The following is a 15118-nucleotide window of genomic DNA, read 5'->3' as shown; positions in this document are numbered from 1 at the left end:
GGAATAGATTTGGTTTTGGAGTCCCTTTCTCAATTTGCTTGTGTATATGGTGGAGGAACACATGGATTCAAAGGTGAAACAAATGTTGTGGTGGTAGTAAAGAAAGACACATGGTGACAGCAACTCAAAATGTTCTAGCTTGTACTGTGTGGTAGATTACTCTTAGATTGGGACAGTTAATGCTTATGTACTAGGTTCATACAGGAATGAATCTTTGATTTTGGTGCCACAGCAGTATAAGGATTGATATTTGTGTTCTAGTATTTCCTTGTCCTTAACTGTAAGGAATTTGACTTTACGGTGAGATGCAATAGTTCATAAAATTATAGTTCCAGTAAAGATGTTCTCAGGTCAAATTATAAAAACAAGAAAACAAAAGAAAACCAGAATTTAATGTTGCCCATTGATATTACCACAAATCATATCATTTAAGAACTGGATCTAACTTAAGCTGTTTCTGTAAGCTTGTTAACTTATTCATGGTGATTGTGCTAAATGGTTCAGACATATGCCTCATTGTGAGCTGCTGACAGCTCTTTTGCAATTAAACGCATGGAGGGTCGTGACTCTGGATCAGTACTAGTGCATGCCAGGGCCGTTTCAACTATGAAAACCACAACCTCGGCCAATTGCCCTCTTGGAGATGGGAGTTTTTGGTCCAATGCATCCTTTAACAGCAAGTCATGATAATTAGATGATAACAAAGATAGAGATGAGATGAACTCCCCTGGGTGCCTTCCCATCATCACTTCCAACGCTACCACCCCAAAGCTATAAACATCACACTTTTCTGTGATTCTCATTGTAAATGCAAGCTCTGTACAAGAAAATACAAGACGTTATGAACTTCCCAATCAAAAAGACATCTGCAATACCAAATTAATTACACACCTGAAGTTCTAAACATGATGTTTTAAAGGCGAAAAATTAAGAGAAACAATCTAACTCAAATAAAGTCATTAGGAATCTTTACTGAAAGCATTTAACTTATAAATACGAGGATATGGACAATCATAGGGTTATAATCAAACTGCATTCTTGACACATTTGTTTAGATTTTTAATTGACACAATTCTAGTGATTCAAAGGTACTGTATATTATAGTCACTAACCTATAAAGTACCAAAAAACAAGGTAAACATTACTGTGAGTCAATAATTGATATAACCCATCAGTCATTGTCCCAGGGATTGCAATCTGTAACCACTCTTCACCCATGTGCAGATCTAACAAACCTGTGTAATCGTTTCAAGAGTTCGAATGTTTCATGCTATGATGTGCTTTGATTGATGTTAGAGGTGTTGAACCATCCCCCGAAACTAGTGCAAATAGATAATTGTTCTAGAATAAAATTGTCTTTGCTGTAACCTTCTTTCTCTTCTGATAATTTAGAGATGTTATAATCTCATGACTCGGAAAGCAGTGCCTGTAGTCAAGCTTGAGCAGAGATAAGTCACAAAAATGCATGGAGGTTTAGCTTACCTGGAGCCATGTAGCCATAAGATCCAGCCATGACTGTCCAGTTGGATGAATCAGGGCTTAACAGCCTTGCTGTTCCAAAATCTGCAAGCCGAGGTTCGAGACCTGTTTCCAGTAAAATGTTATTCAAGCTTACATCCCGGTGCACAATTACAGGGTTGCAGTCATGGTGCAGATAGGCAAGGGCATGGGCTACCCCTTGGATGATCTTCACTCTCATCACCCAGTCCAGCTCCCCTCTCCCTTTCTCCCCATAGAGAACATTTCTCAGACTGCCCCTCTCTACATACTCATACACCAAATACATAGAACCCTTCCTAGAACAAAACCCATACAACTTAATGATATTTCTGTGCCGGACATTTGTTAACATATGGATTTCATTCTCAAAACTTAGTCGATTTGTTGCAAGAATGTCACTGGAATCTGACATGTTCAGCTTTTTAACAGCAACAATCTGACCTGCTGGTAGGACTGCTTTGAAAACGGTCCCAAATCCACCTTTTCCAATGCAATGATTCTCATGGAAATCATCAGTAGCTTTCACAATATCATCGAATGTGAATTTTCCTTCTTTCACCCATATCAGCGACTGATAGCTCTCATCTTTTATAATATCAATATTTACAGCTGGTTGTCCTGATTTCCTGTTCAAAATCACTAATGCCAGAATGATGGATCCTACAAGGAGAGTGCCAGCTACTGACACACTGACAGCTACAAGGACTTTATCACAGTTGTTGGATCCTCTGCCCGCAGGACTGGGATTACAAGGTTGCAATCCTTTTGGATTTCCACATAGACCTGCATTTCCAACGAAGGCGTCAGCTGGTTGTCTTTGGAAAATTTTACCATTTGGAACCTGACCACTCAACTCATTGCAGGAGAGATCAATTGCTTGCAGACTATTCATGCTGGACAATTGTGTTGGTATTCTGCCTGAGAGGTTGTTATGGGAGAGATTGAGGTTCTCCAATGACCTCAATTTTCCCAGACTAGGAGGGATTTGGCCCGAGAGTGAGTTTCTGCTTAGATCTAGAAAAGACTGCAATGAGATCAAATTGCCCAACTCACGTGGTATTTCTCCCGATAACCTGTTGTTACTTAAGTTCAGCATCAGTAAATTAATGCAATTCCCGAGCACTTCAGGTATACTGCCGGTTAGTTCATTTCCTGCAAAGTCGAGAAGTTGGAGCTTTTGTAAATTTCCAATTTTCTGAGGGATTACTCCTGTTAAGTGATTATTACTCAAGTTGAGCTTGAATAGCATGCTTAATTCTCCAAGTTCAGTTGGGATTCCTCCTACCAGTTCATTTGAAGACAGGCTTAGGTCATGTAATTGGGACAAATTTGCAAGCTCACCTGGAATGTTGCCAGAAATTCTATTTCCATCAATATGAAAATAAGTAAGATTGAAACATTTTCCCCAATCTGGTGAGAGCTCTCCAGTCAGCTGATTGCCAGTGAGATCTATGTAAACAAGATTTGGGTATACTCCAAAAATCTTCGATATGTCCCCAGAGAAACTGTTTTCTTCTAGTCTGATTCTTTTCAACCCTGAACAATTCCTCAAGCACTCTGGCAATGACCCAGTAAAATTGTTACTATTTGCTGTCAGCTCTTGCAGTGCAAATCCGTTGCATAACCCTGGAGGCAGCTCACCAGAAAAGCTGTTATTAGAAAAGCTTACATAAAATAGAAAGTGACTACTCTGTCCGAAATCCTGTGGAATGATACCAGAGAAATTGTTGCTAAACAAAGAGAGTGTCTGAAGATTCTCAAGGTGAGAAATGGTGTCTGGTAACTCCCCATTCAACCAGTTGGCATTGACGTCAAGCCTTACCAGAGATTTCAGGTTTCCAATGACTGGTGGGATTGTACCAGTTAGATTGTTTTCAAATAGATATAGGACTTCGAGTTGTGTTAGGTTCCCCAAAGTGACTGGAATGGGACCTGTAATCGTGTTCTTTGAGAGGTCTAGCTCCACCAAATCTCTGAGGTTCCCAATTTCGAGGGGGATTGTTCCAGAGAGCTGATTAGAGTAGAGATAGAGAATCTTGAGTTTTGTCAATCTGCCAATCTCTTGTGGAATCTTTCCTGTGAAGGAATTGTTCTGAAGTTGCAATGAGATTAATTGTACCCAGCTAGTTATGAAATGGGGTAAAATCTCTCCAGAAAGCGAGTTCCCGGACATACCCAACTCACTTATTTTAGTGAGATATGAAAGAGATGGAGGTAACGTTCCATTTAGTGAATTCAGTGAAAGGTCTATGAAGCTGAGGTTGGTACAATAGCCGAGTTCATGAGGAATCGTAGAGTTCACTCCAGCTGCATGGAGATCGAGTCTCTGAAGCATCTTGAGTTGACCAAGAGAAGAAGGTATCTCTCCTCCTAATGGATTTTCATAGAGTTCCAGAGTAAGAAGATTGGAAATGGAACCAATCTCACTGGGTATTCCACCTTCAAATAAGTTCAACCCCAAACGTAAATCTCTGAGTTCAGCAAGGTTTGAAAGGTTTCCAGGCAATGGGCCTTGAAAGAAATTGTTGGTAAGATTGACGTACTCAATCATCTGTAGGCTTGTCACCATTAAATCTGGTATGGGACCTGTAAGATTGTTCAGCGAGAGGTCGAGGTAAGTCAGATTTGGGCAGTTGAAAATGAAAGGTGGGAACTCCGACTCAAGTGAATTGAGACACAGATTCAGGTATCTCAGTCGCGGCATGCCCGAGAATTTGGATGAATCAGGTGATAAAAGGTAGTTTATACCGAGGTTCAGGCTCCATACCTCTTGAAGTTTGCTAATCTGATAAGGAATTGGACCCACTAGATTGTTATTACTGAGGTTAAGTATGCCAAGCTCTGTGAGTTGTCCAATCTCAGGAGGGATGAATTCATCAAAGAAATTGCTGCCCAGGTCCAAAAAGGTGATCTTGGAGAGGTTTCCAATGCTTGAAGGAATTGGTCCCATGAGATTGTTGAAACTAAGATCCAATCGAGTGAGACCTAGCAGTGCTGTGAAGTTAAAGTGGTCGAGTGTTCCATTGAGACCCAATTCAGGAAGGTTTATCTCTGCAACTTTTCCGGTATTGTGGCAGACAATTCCTGTCCAGTTGCATAGGTTCTTGATATTGGTAAGGAACCATGAATCGAGAGGAGGAGAAGATAAGCTGTTCTTCCATTTTACTAGAGCTTGTGCTTCTTCTGTTGATGATGCTGTTACCCTCAAAACAGGAAAGGAAAAAAGCAGAAGATGGAGCAGAACAAGAAGTCTTCCAATGGGTGACATATTGCTGATGATTTACAGATCGTTAGTGCTTCCCTAGTCGCTGGTTTTCTTCAGGATCTATATTACGATATAATTCAGAGTCAAACCGTGTGACAGCCAAGAGTGCTGCGAAACTGTGAACAGAGTCAACTGAAGTGGCTTGCAGCAGAGTTCTTTATTTTATACGTTAAATTTCCAGAAGCAAATAGATTGGTTTTCCCAAGTTGACTCTTTTCTATGGGTGACACGCTTACAGAAACAACAAGGCCTCAACGTTGACTTGTTTCTGTCTCTATCTTCTGTGCTGATGAAGTTGACTTGTTTCTGTCTGTATCTTCTGTGCCGATAAAGTTACTCGTTGACATGCAGGCCGAGGAATGGCTCAGATTGTGGAAAAGATCCTAGCATTTTTGAGCAAAAACCAAAGCTGGATCTGGTATGGTTGTTTTTTTTTTTTTTAATTTCATTTTTGGATTGATTTTATGGAATAATCAATGAGTCGATAGAATTTGATGAAGAAATTGAAATTATTGTGGTTGCATCAATATTAATGTTTCATACTGGTAAACAACACATGCTGAGGCCTTTATACACTAGCTTTCTAGAACAGTGAAAAGCAGGGTTTGTTTCCTTGATCGTTCATCCAATTGAAATTCCGATGCTGAATTTTATTTTCTGTGGAAAAAAAAATTAGTGATTCTGAATAAATATTCTAAATTTAGGCGTAAGGAATAAATTGTTTAGATCACGGATGATAATTGCCAGTTTTACTGGAAGAGCTAATACATGCTTGGGTGTGCAACCTGTTGAGTTAGCAGGTCTGTGTGGAGGAGCAACATGAATTCAGGTGGTTGTCTCTGTGGAGGAGTAATGTGAATTTTAAATTTGTTTTAAAAACGAAAAAATTTATTTGTTTTGGTGGTTGTCTTGAACTCAAGATAAACAAATGATGACAATGACTCAGATGGTATAGCTTGTCTGTACACTATAGTCTTCAACAAGTATAGTTTATGCTTTCGGCTTGCACTGAGCTTAGACTTTGATCTTTTTGAAAGATGGATATCTGTGTGTAAGTGTTGCCTTTGTTAGTTAACTAGGGAAATACTGTTTTAGAAATGGATTCACTTTTGTGTAAACATGCCTTCATGTCCCAATTATTTAGGAAGAATACAAATGATATTACTCTCAAGTTATCAATTCAACGCTTGCAAGCTGGAAATCTGAATTCACCTAATTTAAGCTATTTTTTTTTAAGACTATCAGTTTTTTCATGGTGACTGTGCTAAACACTTCAAATGGATATGCCCCATTGTGAGCTGACTGCTCCTGAGCAATAATAATACACATGGATGGTCGTGATTCTGGATCAGTACTTGTGCACGCCAAGGCCATTGCAAATGCAAGAACTACAACTCTTGCCTATTGACCTGTTGGAGGTGCGAGCCTTTGGTCCAATGCATCCTTCAGCAGCAAGGCATGATCACTAGGGGATGAAAAAGATAGAGAAGACATGAGATCTCCTGGTGCCTTCCTATCATCGCTTCCATTGCTACAACGTGAAAGCTATAAACATCACACTTTTATGTGATTCTCATTATAAATGCAAGCTCTGTGTCAAGAGAACACCAAGTTTAGGATTTACCAATCAATAAAGTATACATAAAAAAAAAAAAAAAAAAAAATCAGAAATTAAATACAAATTTAAACAACAACAGTAAACATTGTTCCAACTAAATGGGGTTGGCTACATAGATTTTTACCTTCCAATCACTTCTATCTATGGTCGTGCTAGATACAAGGCCAAGCTATGCATGTTTTTTCTCACCATTTCTCTTAAGGTTATTTTAAATCTATCCCTAGTTCTTCTAGTTCATTCAATTTGAATTATATCACTTCTCCATGCAAGGGCATTTATAGGTCTCGTAGAATACGGTTGTGCCATCTCAAATGACTTTCCCGAAGCTTATCACTTAGGGGAGCAACTCCTAGATAAACTCTAATATGAATATTCCTTATCTTATCCTAGTTTTACCACTCATCTATATTAGCATCCTCATTTCTACTACATTGAGTTTATCTATATGATTTTTTTTAATAGTCCAATACTCTGCACCGTACATCATAGTTGGTCAAACGACAGTTCTATAGAATTTTTCTTTAAGTTTTAATGGAATACGCCGATCACATAAGACCTTGGATTCACCTCTCCACTTCATCCACCCTATTTTAATTATTTGGAAAACATCATCTCTCACACCCCACCCAGCCGAATCTGGTCATACCTGAATACCCGTGGGGGTGATACATCGCAAGATCTAGGTTCAAGGACAATTCCATACGATACATGATAAAGTAGAATTAAATGGACATGTAATAAACCAGTTCAAATATTTAATAATTAGGAATGAAAAGAAATGATTACAATATCCAAAACTTTCTTTCAAAAACTAACATTAGAGTTCTAAGAAAATAGAGAATGTATAATGTTGCAGCGGAAATAATCTAAAGAAACATTAAGGAAATGAATCTTTGTAAGAGCAGTCCTGGCACGAATAAGAAGCATCATGTGCCTCTACTTCCTCTCCAATCTCACCGTCTTGATAACCACCTGATAAAGGATCCTCAGTGCAGGAGGGGTCCTCGTAACCCCTCATAATAGGATAGTCTAAAGAAACAACAAAGTAAATGAATGAGTTCATAGAACTTAGTGAGATAACACAATCACATCATATCTTCATACAATTTCCATGCCATCATTCATAAGACAAACATGTATTTAATAACATAAATAAACAAATGCAATGCCAATGATGGGTTAGTAAAGCAGTTAAAGACTCTACCTCCCACGGGGAGGTCTTGGGTTCGCACCCATTCGGCGGCATTAATTTGAGGATGTAATCGTGGTGCGCGCAAGCTGGCCCGGATGAACCTCATAAAAAAAATGTAAAAAGAAGTTAAATTTGGCCAAAAAAAAAAAAAAAAAAAACAAATGCAAAGTGATGATATGAATAATGTAGTCTCTAAAGTAGACATGCATTAAGTCATACATTAGTCTTCTTTGGGCGGTCTCATCACTTTTCCCTCACGGCACTCAAGCACGTCTGTTGGGTTCTCCGCGGCTGTTGGGTAAAGTCTCATCGAGCTATGGTTGGAGATTAAGTCACCACTCTCTCACATCACCATTGGTATAAGATCTGGCGTGTGTTAGGGACAAACCTAAGCCTAGTGCAGGGTCATACAGTCTCGTACTACAATGGTCTGGATATCTCCCCTCATGCCTAGTGCTCTGTTGGTTCAATACCTTCCCACCTATGACTGAAATCCTTAACTGGAGGCATCTGTTGGATCCCAATCCTTAACCCAATGGTCATCCACATATAATAGACAGGATGATCTCCATGTCCTCTCACGGGTCATTTCACCGGTCTTGAGCGTTCATGAGCCCTTATATATTATATGCAAACCTACCTCTCTGATGATAGTGGGCTTACTCGATACAGGACTCAGCCACTACCATCACGGGTTAATTGGCTTCAATACCCCTGTCGGAAGGGTAGTAATATTCAAGAGGTCACCTAGCCCAACATTTCTATACACCTATCAAATATGCAATGGGAATGAATGGCACCACGAAGGTTACTAGGGTAATGGGCGAACTCACAACCCTAGTGGAAATATAAGGTAGGGAGAGTAATAATATTCCCCCTATCCCTTCACATACATTTACATTCCATTTCATAACAACAATAATAGATTTATGGGCAAGAGCACACTCAATTATAGTAAGATAAACAAGAACTACAGCAATTCATATTTAACAAAGGATATAAAATAATAACTATTAATTAAATATAATGCGGTTAGTTATTCCTCACATTTTATTTTGATACTTTCTCTGCAGATCAATACTTTCTTCCCTCAAGGAAATAACCAAAGGGTAATTTACCCTAATCATGCAAGAAGATTAACAAAATAAAAATAGGAGTTAATTTGAGTTTATAAAAATATCTCAAAATATTCCCGTAAAAACCCCAAATAGAAAACTAGGTTCTAACTCTCCCTTTTAACCTAAATCGGCTAAAAGTTATAATTTCGCCCTTAGTTTGAAGTTGAAACGAAATGAAATTATGGGGAAAGTTAATTGGCAATAAAGAGATCATAAGGGTGTATTCAATTTGACCTAAATCAAAATGCCCCAAATTGGCTCTCCTAAATCACCCGTGGGTTAACCCGGAGAGTCAAAATGAGTCAACCTTATCATGGGATTGCACCAATAATTCATATACTAGAAATGGACATTAAAATAAGGATTAAGGAGTAAGCAATGAACCTAACATGCTTCCTTTTCAAGATTCCTCAAAAGGAAAGGAGAGAAAATACTCGCAAAATTGTGAGTAAGAGAAGGATTAAAGAAAACTAATATTTCTTAAAGTTTTCGTGAAGATTCGAATCACAGAACGCCTCTGGAAAAATGGAAATCGCTCCACTTCCCGCAGCCTCAAACTCAATCTTTCAAAAAGAAATGCGGTTACGGATGAGTTAAAACATAAAATAGGGCTTAAAAACCCCAAAACTTGTTTTTGCCCCCAAATAGAAAATGGGGTGGGGGGGGGGGTTGGTTCACCCAACTGACCCAACTTTCGGTCCATGGTTTGACCCCCAAACAGACTCCGAATTCAGTGATTTTTGGCTCTTTGGAAAGGTCTTTCGATGATCTTCGATTTGATACCTTATTTGTGTCAATCGTATTCTCCATCGCTGATCTACGAATGTGCCAAAATCGCCTTTTGACACCATCGTGATTAATCTTTTCTCTTTTTTTAAACTTCATGAGAGTTATCAAATCATCACTGGCTTCATCCACGATCATGTGGTCATCTTCCGAACCTTCAGGCTCGACTTGAATGGTCTACAGTTGTTGCAGATCAAGGCCCGGGTTCGCGGTCCTGAAACCATAGCTTAACGAGTTAGAAATCAGGGGGATTTCACATCATCATCTATATCACTTCTTTTATTAATGATTGAACTTAGGTACTTAGTTGGCTTTAAAAAAAGAAGAAGAAGGTATGTACCTACAACAATCACTTTGAGGAATCTCTTTATCGTCAAGTTTCACCACCTCATTGTCTACCCGATCATGATTAAAGTTACAAACTAGATATTATGTCTTTGTTCTACTTAATTTAAATTCTTATTCCAAAGCTACTCTCCATGATTTTAACTTGGTAATTAGTCCCTTTTGAGTCTCATCTATCAACACAATATCATAAGATCCAGCCACTGCTCCAGTTAGATGAACCTGGGTTCAACAGTCAAGCTTGCTGTTTCAAAGTCTGCAAGCCGAGGCTCCAACCCTGTTTCTAGCAAAATATTATTCATGGTTACATCACAGTTAGGGGTGTAAACGGACCAGATTCGGATCGGATAGTGGTAATACATATCCACATCGTATTATATTCGGACGAATTCAGATAATATCCTATCAGTTTTAATCGGATTTAATCGGATTCGGATGATAATTGGATAGTTATTTTCTTAAGTAGATTCTTCTAAATGGGCATGAATACATATTGAATATAAGTTTTCGACTACCTATTTACATCTTTACCATTTTATTTGTGAAGGCTAGGTTTGAAATTTAAGAATTTAGCACCTTTGATAGCTATTTTAGTAGAAAATCTAGAAAAATACAAATGTCATAGGTAAAAGATTTATAAAAATAAGAAAAATAAATCTAACTAAGTAACTTACTCGTATAATTTTATCCGATAGATAATAATAAGAAAAAAGGGATATACCATATCCACGTCCTATTAGTAATCTGAGAGATTCAAATGAATGCGGATGCGAATTCGGAAGCGAATTTCGGTTATCCATTTACATCCCTAATCACGGTGGACAATTACGGGATTGCAGGCGTGGTGTAGATAAGCAAGGGCATGGACTAACCCTTGGATGATCTTCACCCTTGTCATCCAGTCCAACTGTCCTCCCCCTTCCTCCTCGTAGAGAGCATTTCTCAGACTACCCTTCTCAACATATTCATACACCAAATATATATTACCCTTCCCAAGAATAAAATCCATACAATTCAATGATATTCCGGTGCCTGCCATTTGTTAACATACAAATCTCATTCTCAAAACTTTGTCGGTTTATTGCAAGAATATCCCTTGAATCTGACATGTTGCCAGTACTGCTTTATAAACGCTCCCACATTCTCCCTTTCCAATGAAACAATTCTCATGGAAATCATCAGTATCTTTTACAGTGTAGCTGAATCTGAAATTTCCTCCCCTTCTCCATATAAGTGTTTGATGGCTTTCATCTTATTTGGTTGTTCCAACATTTTTATCCTGTTGTCCTGATTTCATTTTCATGTTGACAAGTCCCCAAGTGACAGCTCCTAAAAGGATAATAATGATTATTGGGACAATGATGGATATATGGACTTTATCTTAGTTTTTGGATCCTCTTGTCTGCAGGACTAGAATTACAAGGTGACAATCATGTTGTTGCTCACTAATTTGCACTGGTCTTGAGTTGGTTCAAAGATGGACTAAACTGATTTTAAACCAGATAATTGTACAAGGAATGAACTGTGAGTGGACTACCTCTGTGGATGGGAAGTCACCTCAAATGATTAAGTTGGATTCAGGATAACACAAAACCTCGTTGTAAGGGATTTAGATTTCAAAGAGCATTCAATGCTAAGAGTTATTGCAGGAGAGTAATGCTGTAGTTTTTCTCACCTGGCTTGCGTTCTATCTTTCATCTGTTACCTTTATACTGAGAGCCCATGATGTTCTCATGGAGAAGAATCCCCTGCTCCCTTAGATTAACATATGCTCAATGAAGAGTCTAGATTGAAAATAACGCTTGGCTTGCTGGAGAAGCCAAGGCCCTGAATCTTCCTTAAGAAGCTGTGAGGGTAATATAGTTGGCTTTAAATATTATCCAAAATATCTGTTCACCTTATCCCTTGATTTGACATGCAATTAATGTGGATTGATGTATTGGCAACTGACGTTAAGTTTTCGAGATCTGAGAATTGCGCATTAAATGATACATTTAATGCTCTGACACATCCAGCTCTTCTCTGAGAAGTGACATTCCAATTGTAGTCTTGTGTACTTCTACTCCATAAAGTGGCAATGCCTACGTGACGCTTTGAGTAGAGCTGGTCTCCTCGAAATATGGCTTTCCTGAACGGTTCATTCTTGTCTTATCGATGGGATCAATATCAAATCAATTGTACTAAACGGTTAACCCCAGTTGATGGGATCAATATCAAATCAATTGTACTAAACGGTTAACCCCAGTTCATGGGCTCACTCGAATTACGTGTAACACCTGCATTTCCTCATAGGCCTACATTCCAATGAAGGCCTCAGCTGGTTGTTTTGGAAAATATTACCATTTGGTACCCCACTAGTCAACTTATTGTAAGAGAGATCAATCGTTTGCAACTATTCTAGTTGGACAAAGATGTTGAAATTCTGCCTGAGAGGTTGTTCCGGGAGAAATTGAGGTTCTCCAAGGAGCTCACCTTCCCTAGATTAGAAGGGATTTCTCTTGAGACTGAGTTTCTCCTCAGGTATAGAAATGTTCCCAATAAAACCAAGTTGCCCAACTCGGATGGTATATCACCTGATAATCTGTTGTTACGTATGTTCAAGTCCAATTTAATGCAATTTCCAAGTACTTCAACTATATTGCCGGCTAGTTCATTTCCTGCAAAGTCTAGATGCTGGAGCTTTTGTAAACTTCTAATGTTCTGGGGGATCATTCCAGTTAAGTGATTGTAACTCAAGTTAAGCTTGAAGAACTTGCTTAGATCTCCTAACGCTGCTGGAATTTCTCCCGTCAGCTCATCCGAAGACAAGCTTAAGTCTTGTAATTGGATCAATTTTTGCAAGTTCACTTAGAATTTTGCCAAAAAATTCTATTTCCATCATTGTGAAAATAAGTAAGACTGAAACATTTTTCCTCTAGCGAGAGCTTTCCAGTCAACTGATTTGCTGCTGAGATCTATGTAAACAAGATTTGGGTGCACTCCAAATACCTTAGATGTGTCCCCAGAGAATTGGTTTCCTTCTAGTTGGACTTTGAACATCCTTGAACAATTCCTCAAGCACTCTGGCAGCAACCCAGTAAAATGGTTATCATTTGCTGTCAATCTTTCTAGGCTGAATCCGTTGCATAACCTTGGAGGCAACTGACCAGAAAAGCTGTTGTACGAAAAGTCTACATCGGACAATGAGAAACTTTTGTGTCCAAAATCCTGTGGAAGAGTACTGGTTAAATTGTTGCCAAACAAAGAGAGTTCCTGTATATTTTCAAGGTGAGAAAATGTGTCTAGTAACTCTCCTTGCAAGCGGTTGGTGCAAAAATCAAGTGTTGTTAAAGAGGTCAGATTTCCAATCTCTGGTGGGATTGTACCAGCTAGACTGTTGCTGAATAGAGATAAGAATTGGAGCTGTGTTAGATTCCCTAACGTTGCAGGAATGGGACCCGTGATCATGTCCTCTAAAAGGTCTAGCTATCCCAAATCTTTAAGGTTCCTAATTTTCAGGGAATCGACATAGAGAGCTGATTAACGTAGAGATAGAGGTTCTTAAGCTTTGTCAGTCTACTTGATGTGGTCAATTCATAATAAATTGGTTGGTCCGAACAAAGATGAATTGGGTCGATCAAGCGTACGGTCAAACCATAAGCGAAGCAACAGATATTCACAAAGATAACATACTCGATCCAAACTCCTTAAAATTAGAGATAAGAGAATCAGATCCAAGCCAATTGTAGAATCCATATCCGACTTCATAACTGTGATACAAGTAATGTACTCCCAAAAGAGAAAGAGCCCATACTTGAGTTCCATTCAGACTTCGATATTGAGTGGTCAAGGTAATGTCTCCTACTCTATAAATATTGAGATGATCATCACAGAGAGGTAGGTATTTTGGAGTTATCTTCCCTAGCATTGAGGGCCATCTAAACCTTTCTTCTTCTTACACTTTGCTTCTTGGTAACTTGATCGTCAAAGGCGTTACTCAACCAATACAGTTGAGCACGTTTTTGCCGGTTCACTTGTTTGTGCAGTCGAGCAGGATTTTTGCAGCAACAATTGGCGCCGTCTGTGGGAAATTGATAAAAAAGCCATCATGCATACTAGATCAGGAAGGTTAGTTGGGGATGACTCAAGTGAAAGCGAACAAGAAATCAATAAAGAGGATGCACCCTAAGGAATGGATAAAATTCCTCATGATGATGCCCTAGAAGATCTATCCAATCAGTTCATAATAATCAGTCAATTTAACGAGTTGCAGAAGCAAATCATAGACCTGAACAAACAAATTAGGGCAAACATTTGTCAACAAGTAGCTATGCCGGGAATCGGCCAACAGGTTATTCCCATTAACCTTGACAGAAATAGAGATGGTCGAACATCAGAGTAAAGAGATGTACGACCACCTTTACTTGACCACTCATCACGACCATCTCAAAGAAATCGAGAAAAAGGAAAAGATAAGGTCGGAGAGAAATCTTGACCATCACGCAAAGTAGCGTCCATGGACCCTCCTCCAGGCAATGATTATGAAGATCAAGAGAGTAGTTCTCATCCGACAACCTACAAGGAGGGGATAACAATGAAGTTCCGGCCAAAGATGCTTATTAAGTAAACAAGTGATTCAAGGAACTTGAGAGAAACTGAAAAAACTAAAAGCTTGAGGCAAGGATGCCCTAATTCTGTTATGAAAAAAGACTCTTTTGTCCGAGCTATCCTAGAAGCCGAGATGCCTAAGAATTTCAAGTGCCCGACCTTCACTATGTTCGATGGGACAAAGTGCCCAAGGCACCACATCATGCACTATAAATTGGTTATGTCCTCATATAGGCATAATGAAGTAGCCATGTGTAGAATCTTTCTTGCTTCGTTGACTAGAGCCGCATTTGAATGGTTTTTAGGACTCAAGAATGGGTCAATTGAGAATTTTGACCAGCTTGGTTGAGTTTTTTTTCCCCCCGCTTTGAGAGCGGAGTAAGTACAAAGAAAAGAGATGACACTTTGTTCTCAATCAAACAAGGGTGTACGGAGTAAGTCAGGAGCTACCTTTGAAGGTTTAATAACTTAACCATTTAGATAAAAAATTTAGATGAGAAGATAGCTTTCCATACACTTTATCAAGTACGCAGCCATGAAGGAGTACTTGAATGTCTCTTGCTAGATATGCCTAAGACATACGCAGACTTACTCGAATGATGTCATAAGTAGGCCGAGATATCAGAAACCATCGAATTCAAGAAGAAAGAGCGGACCATAAAAACAAAAGCAAATAAAGATAAACTCCAGCAAAATAGAAATCCGAG

At 38.9% G+C, this 15118-nt stretch overlaps 1 protein-coding gene across 1 annotated transcript; it reads right to left on the bottom strand.

The window, feature by feature from the left end:
• Positions 1–424: 424 nt before the first annotated feature.
• LOC149022620 (uncharacterized) lies at positions 425–4883 on the bottom strand. The gene is given in 3 exon segments (XM_089147667.1): positions 425–506; positions 508–817; positions 1483–4883. Coding segments are annotated over 3 exon segments (3678 nt in total). The 5' UTR covers positions 4769–4883.
• Between the last annotated feature and the right edge of the window lie 10235 nt (positions 4884–15118).

The sequence above is a fragment of the Hakea prostrata genome, chromosome 3 (genome assembly GCF_041222555.1).
Source record: "Hakea prostrata isolate BN-2017 chromosome 3, UWA_Hpros_2, whole genome shotgun sequence".
In the NCBI taxonomy this organism is placed as follows: Eukaryota; Viridiplantae; Streptophyta; class Magnoliopsida; order Proteales; family Proteaceae; genus Hakea; species Hakea prostrata.
This window is presented reverse-complemented; position numbering and strand designations above follow the sequence as displayed.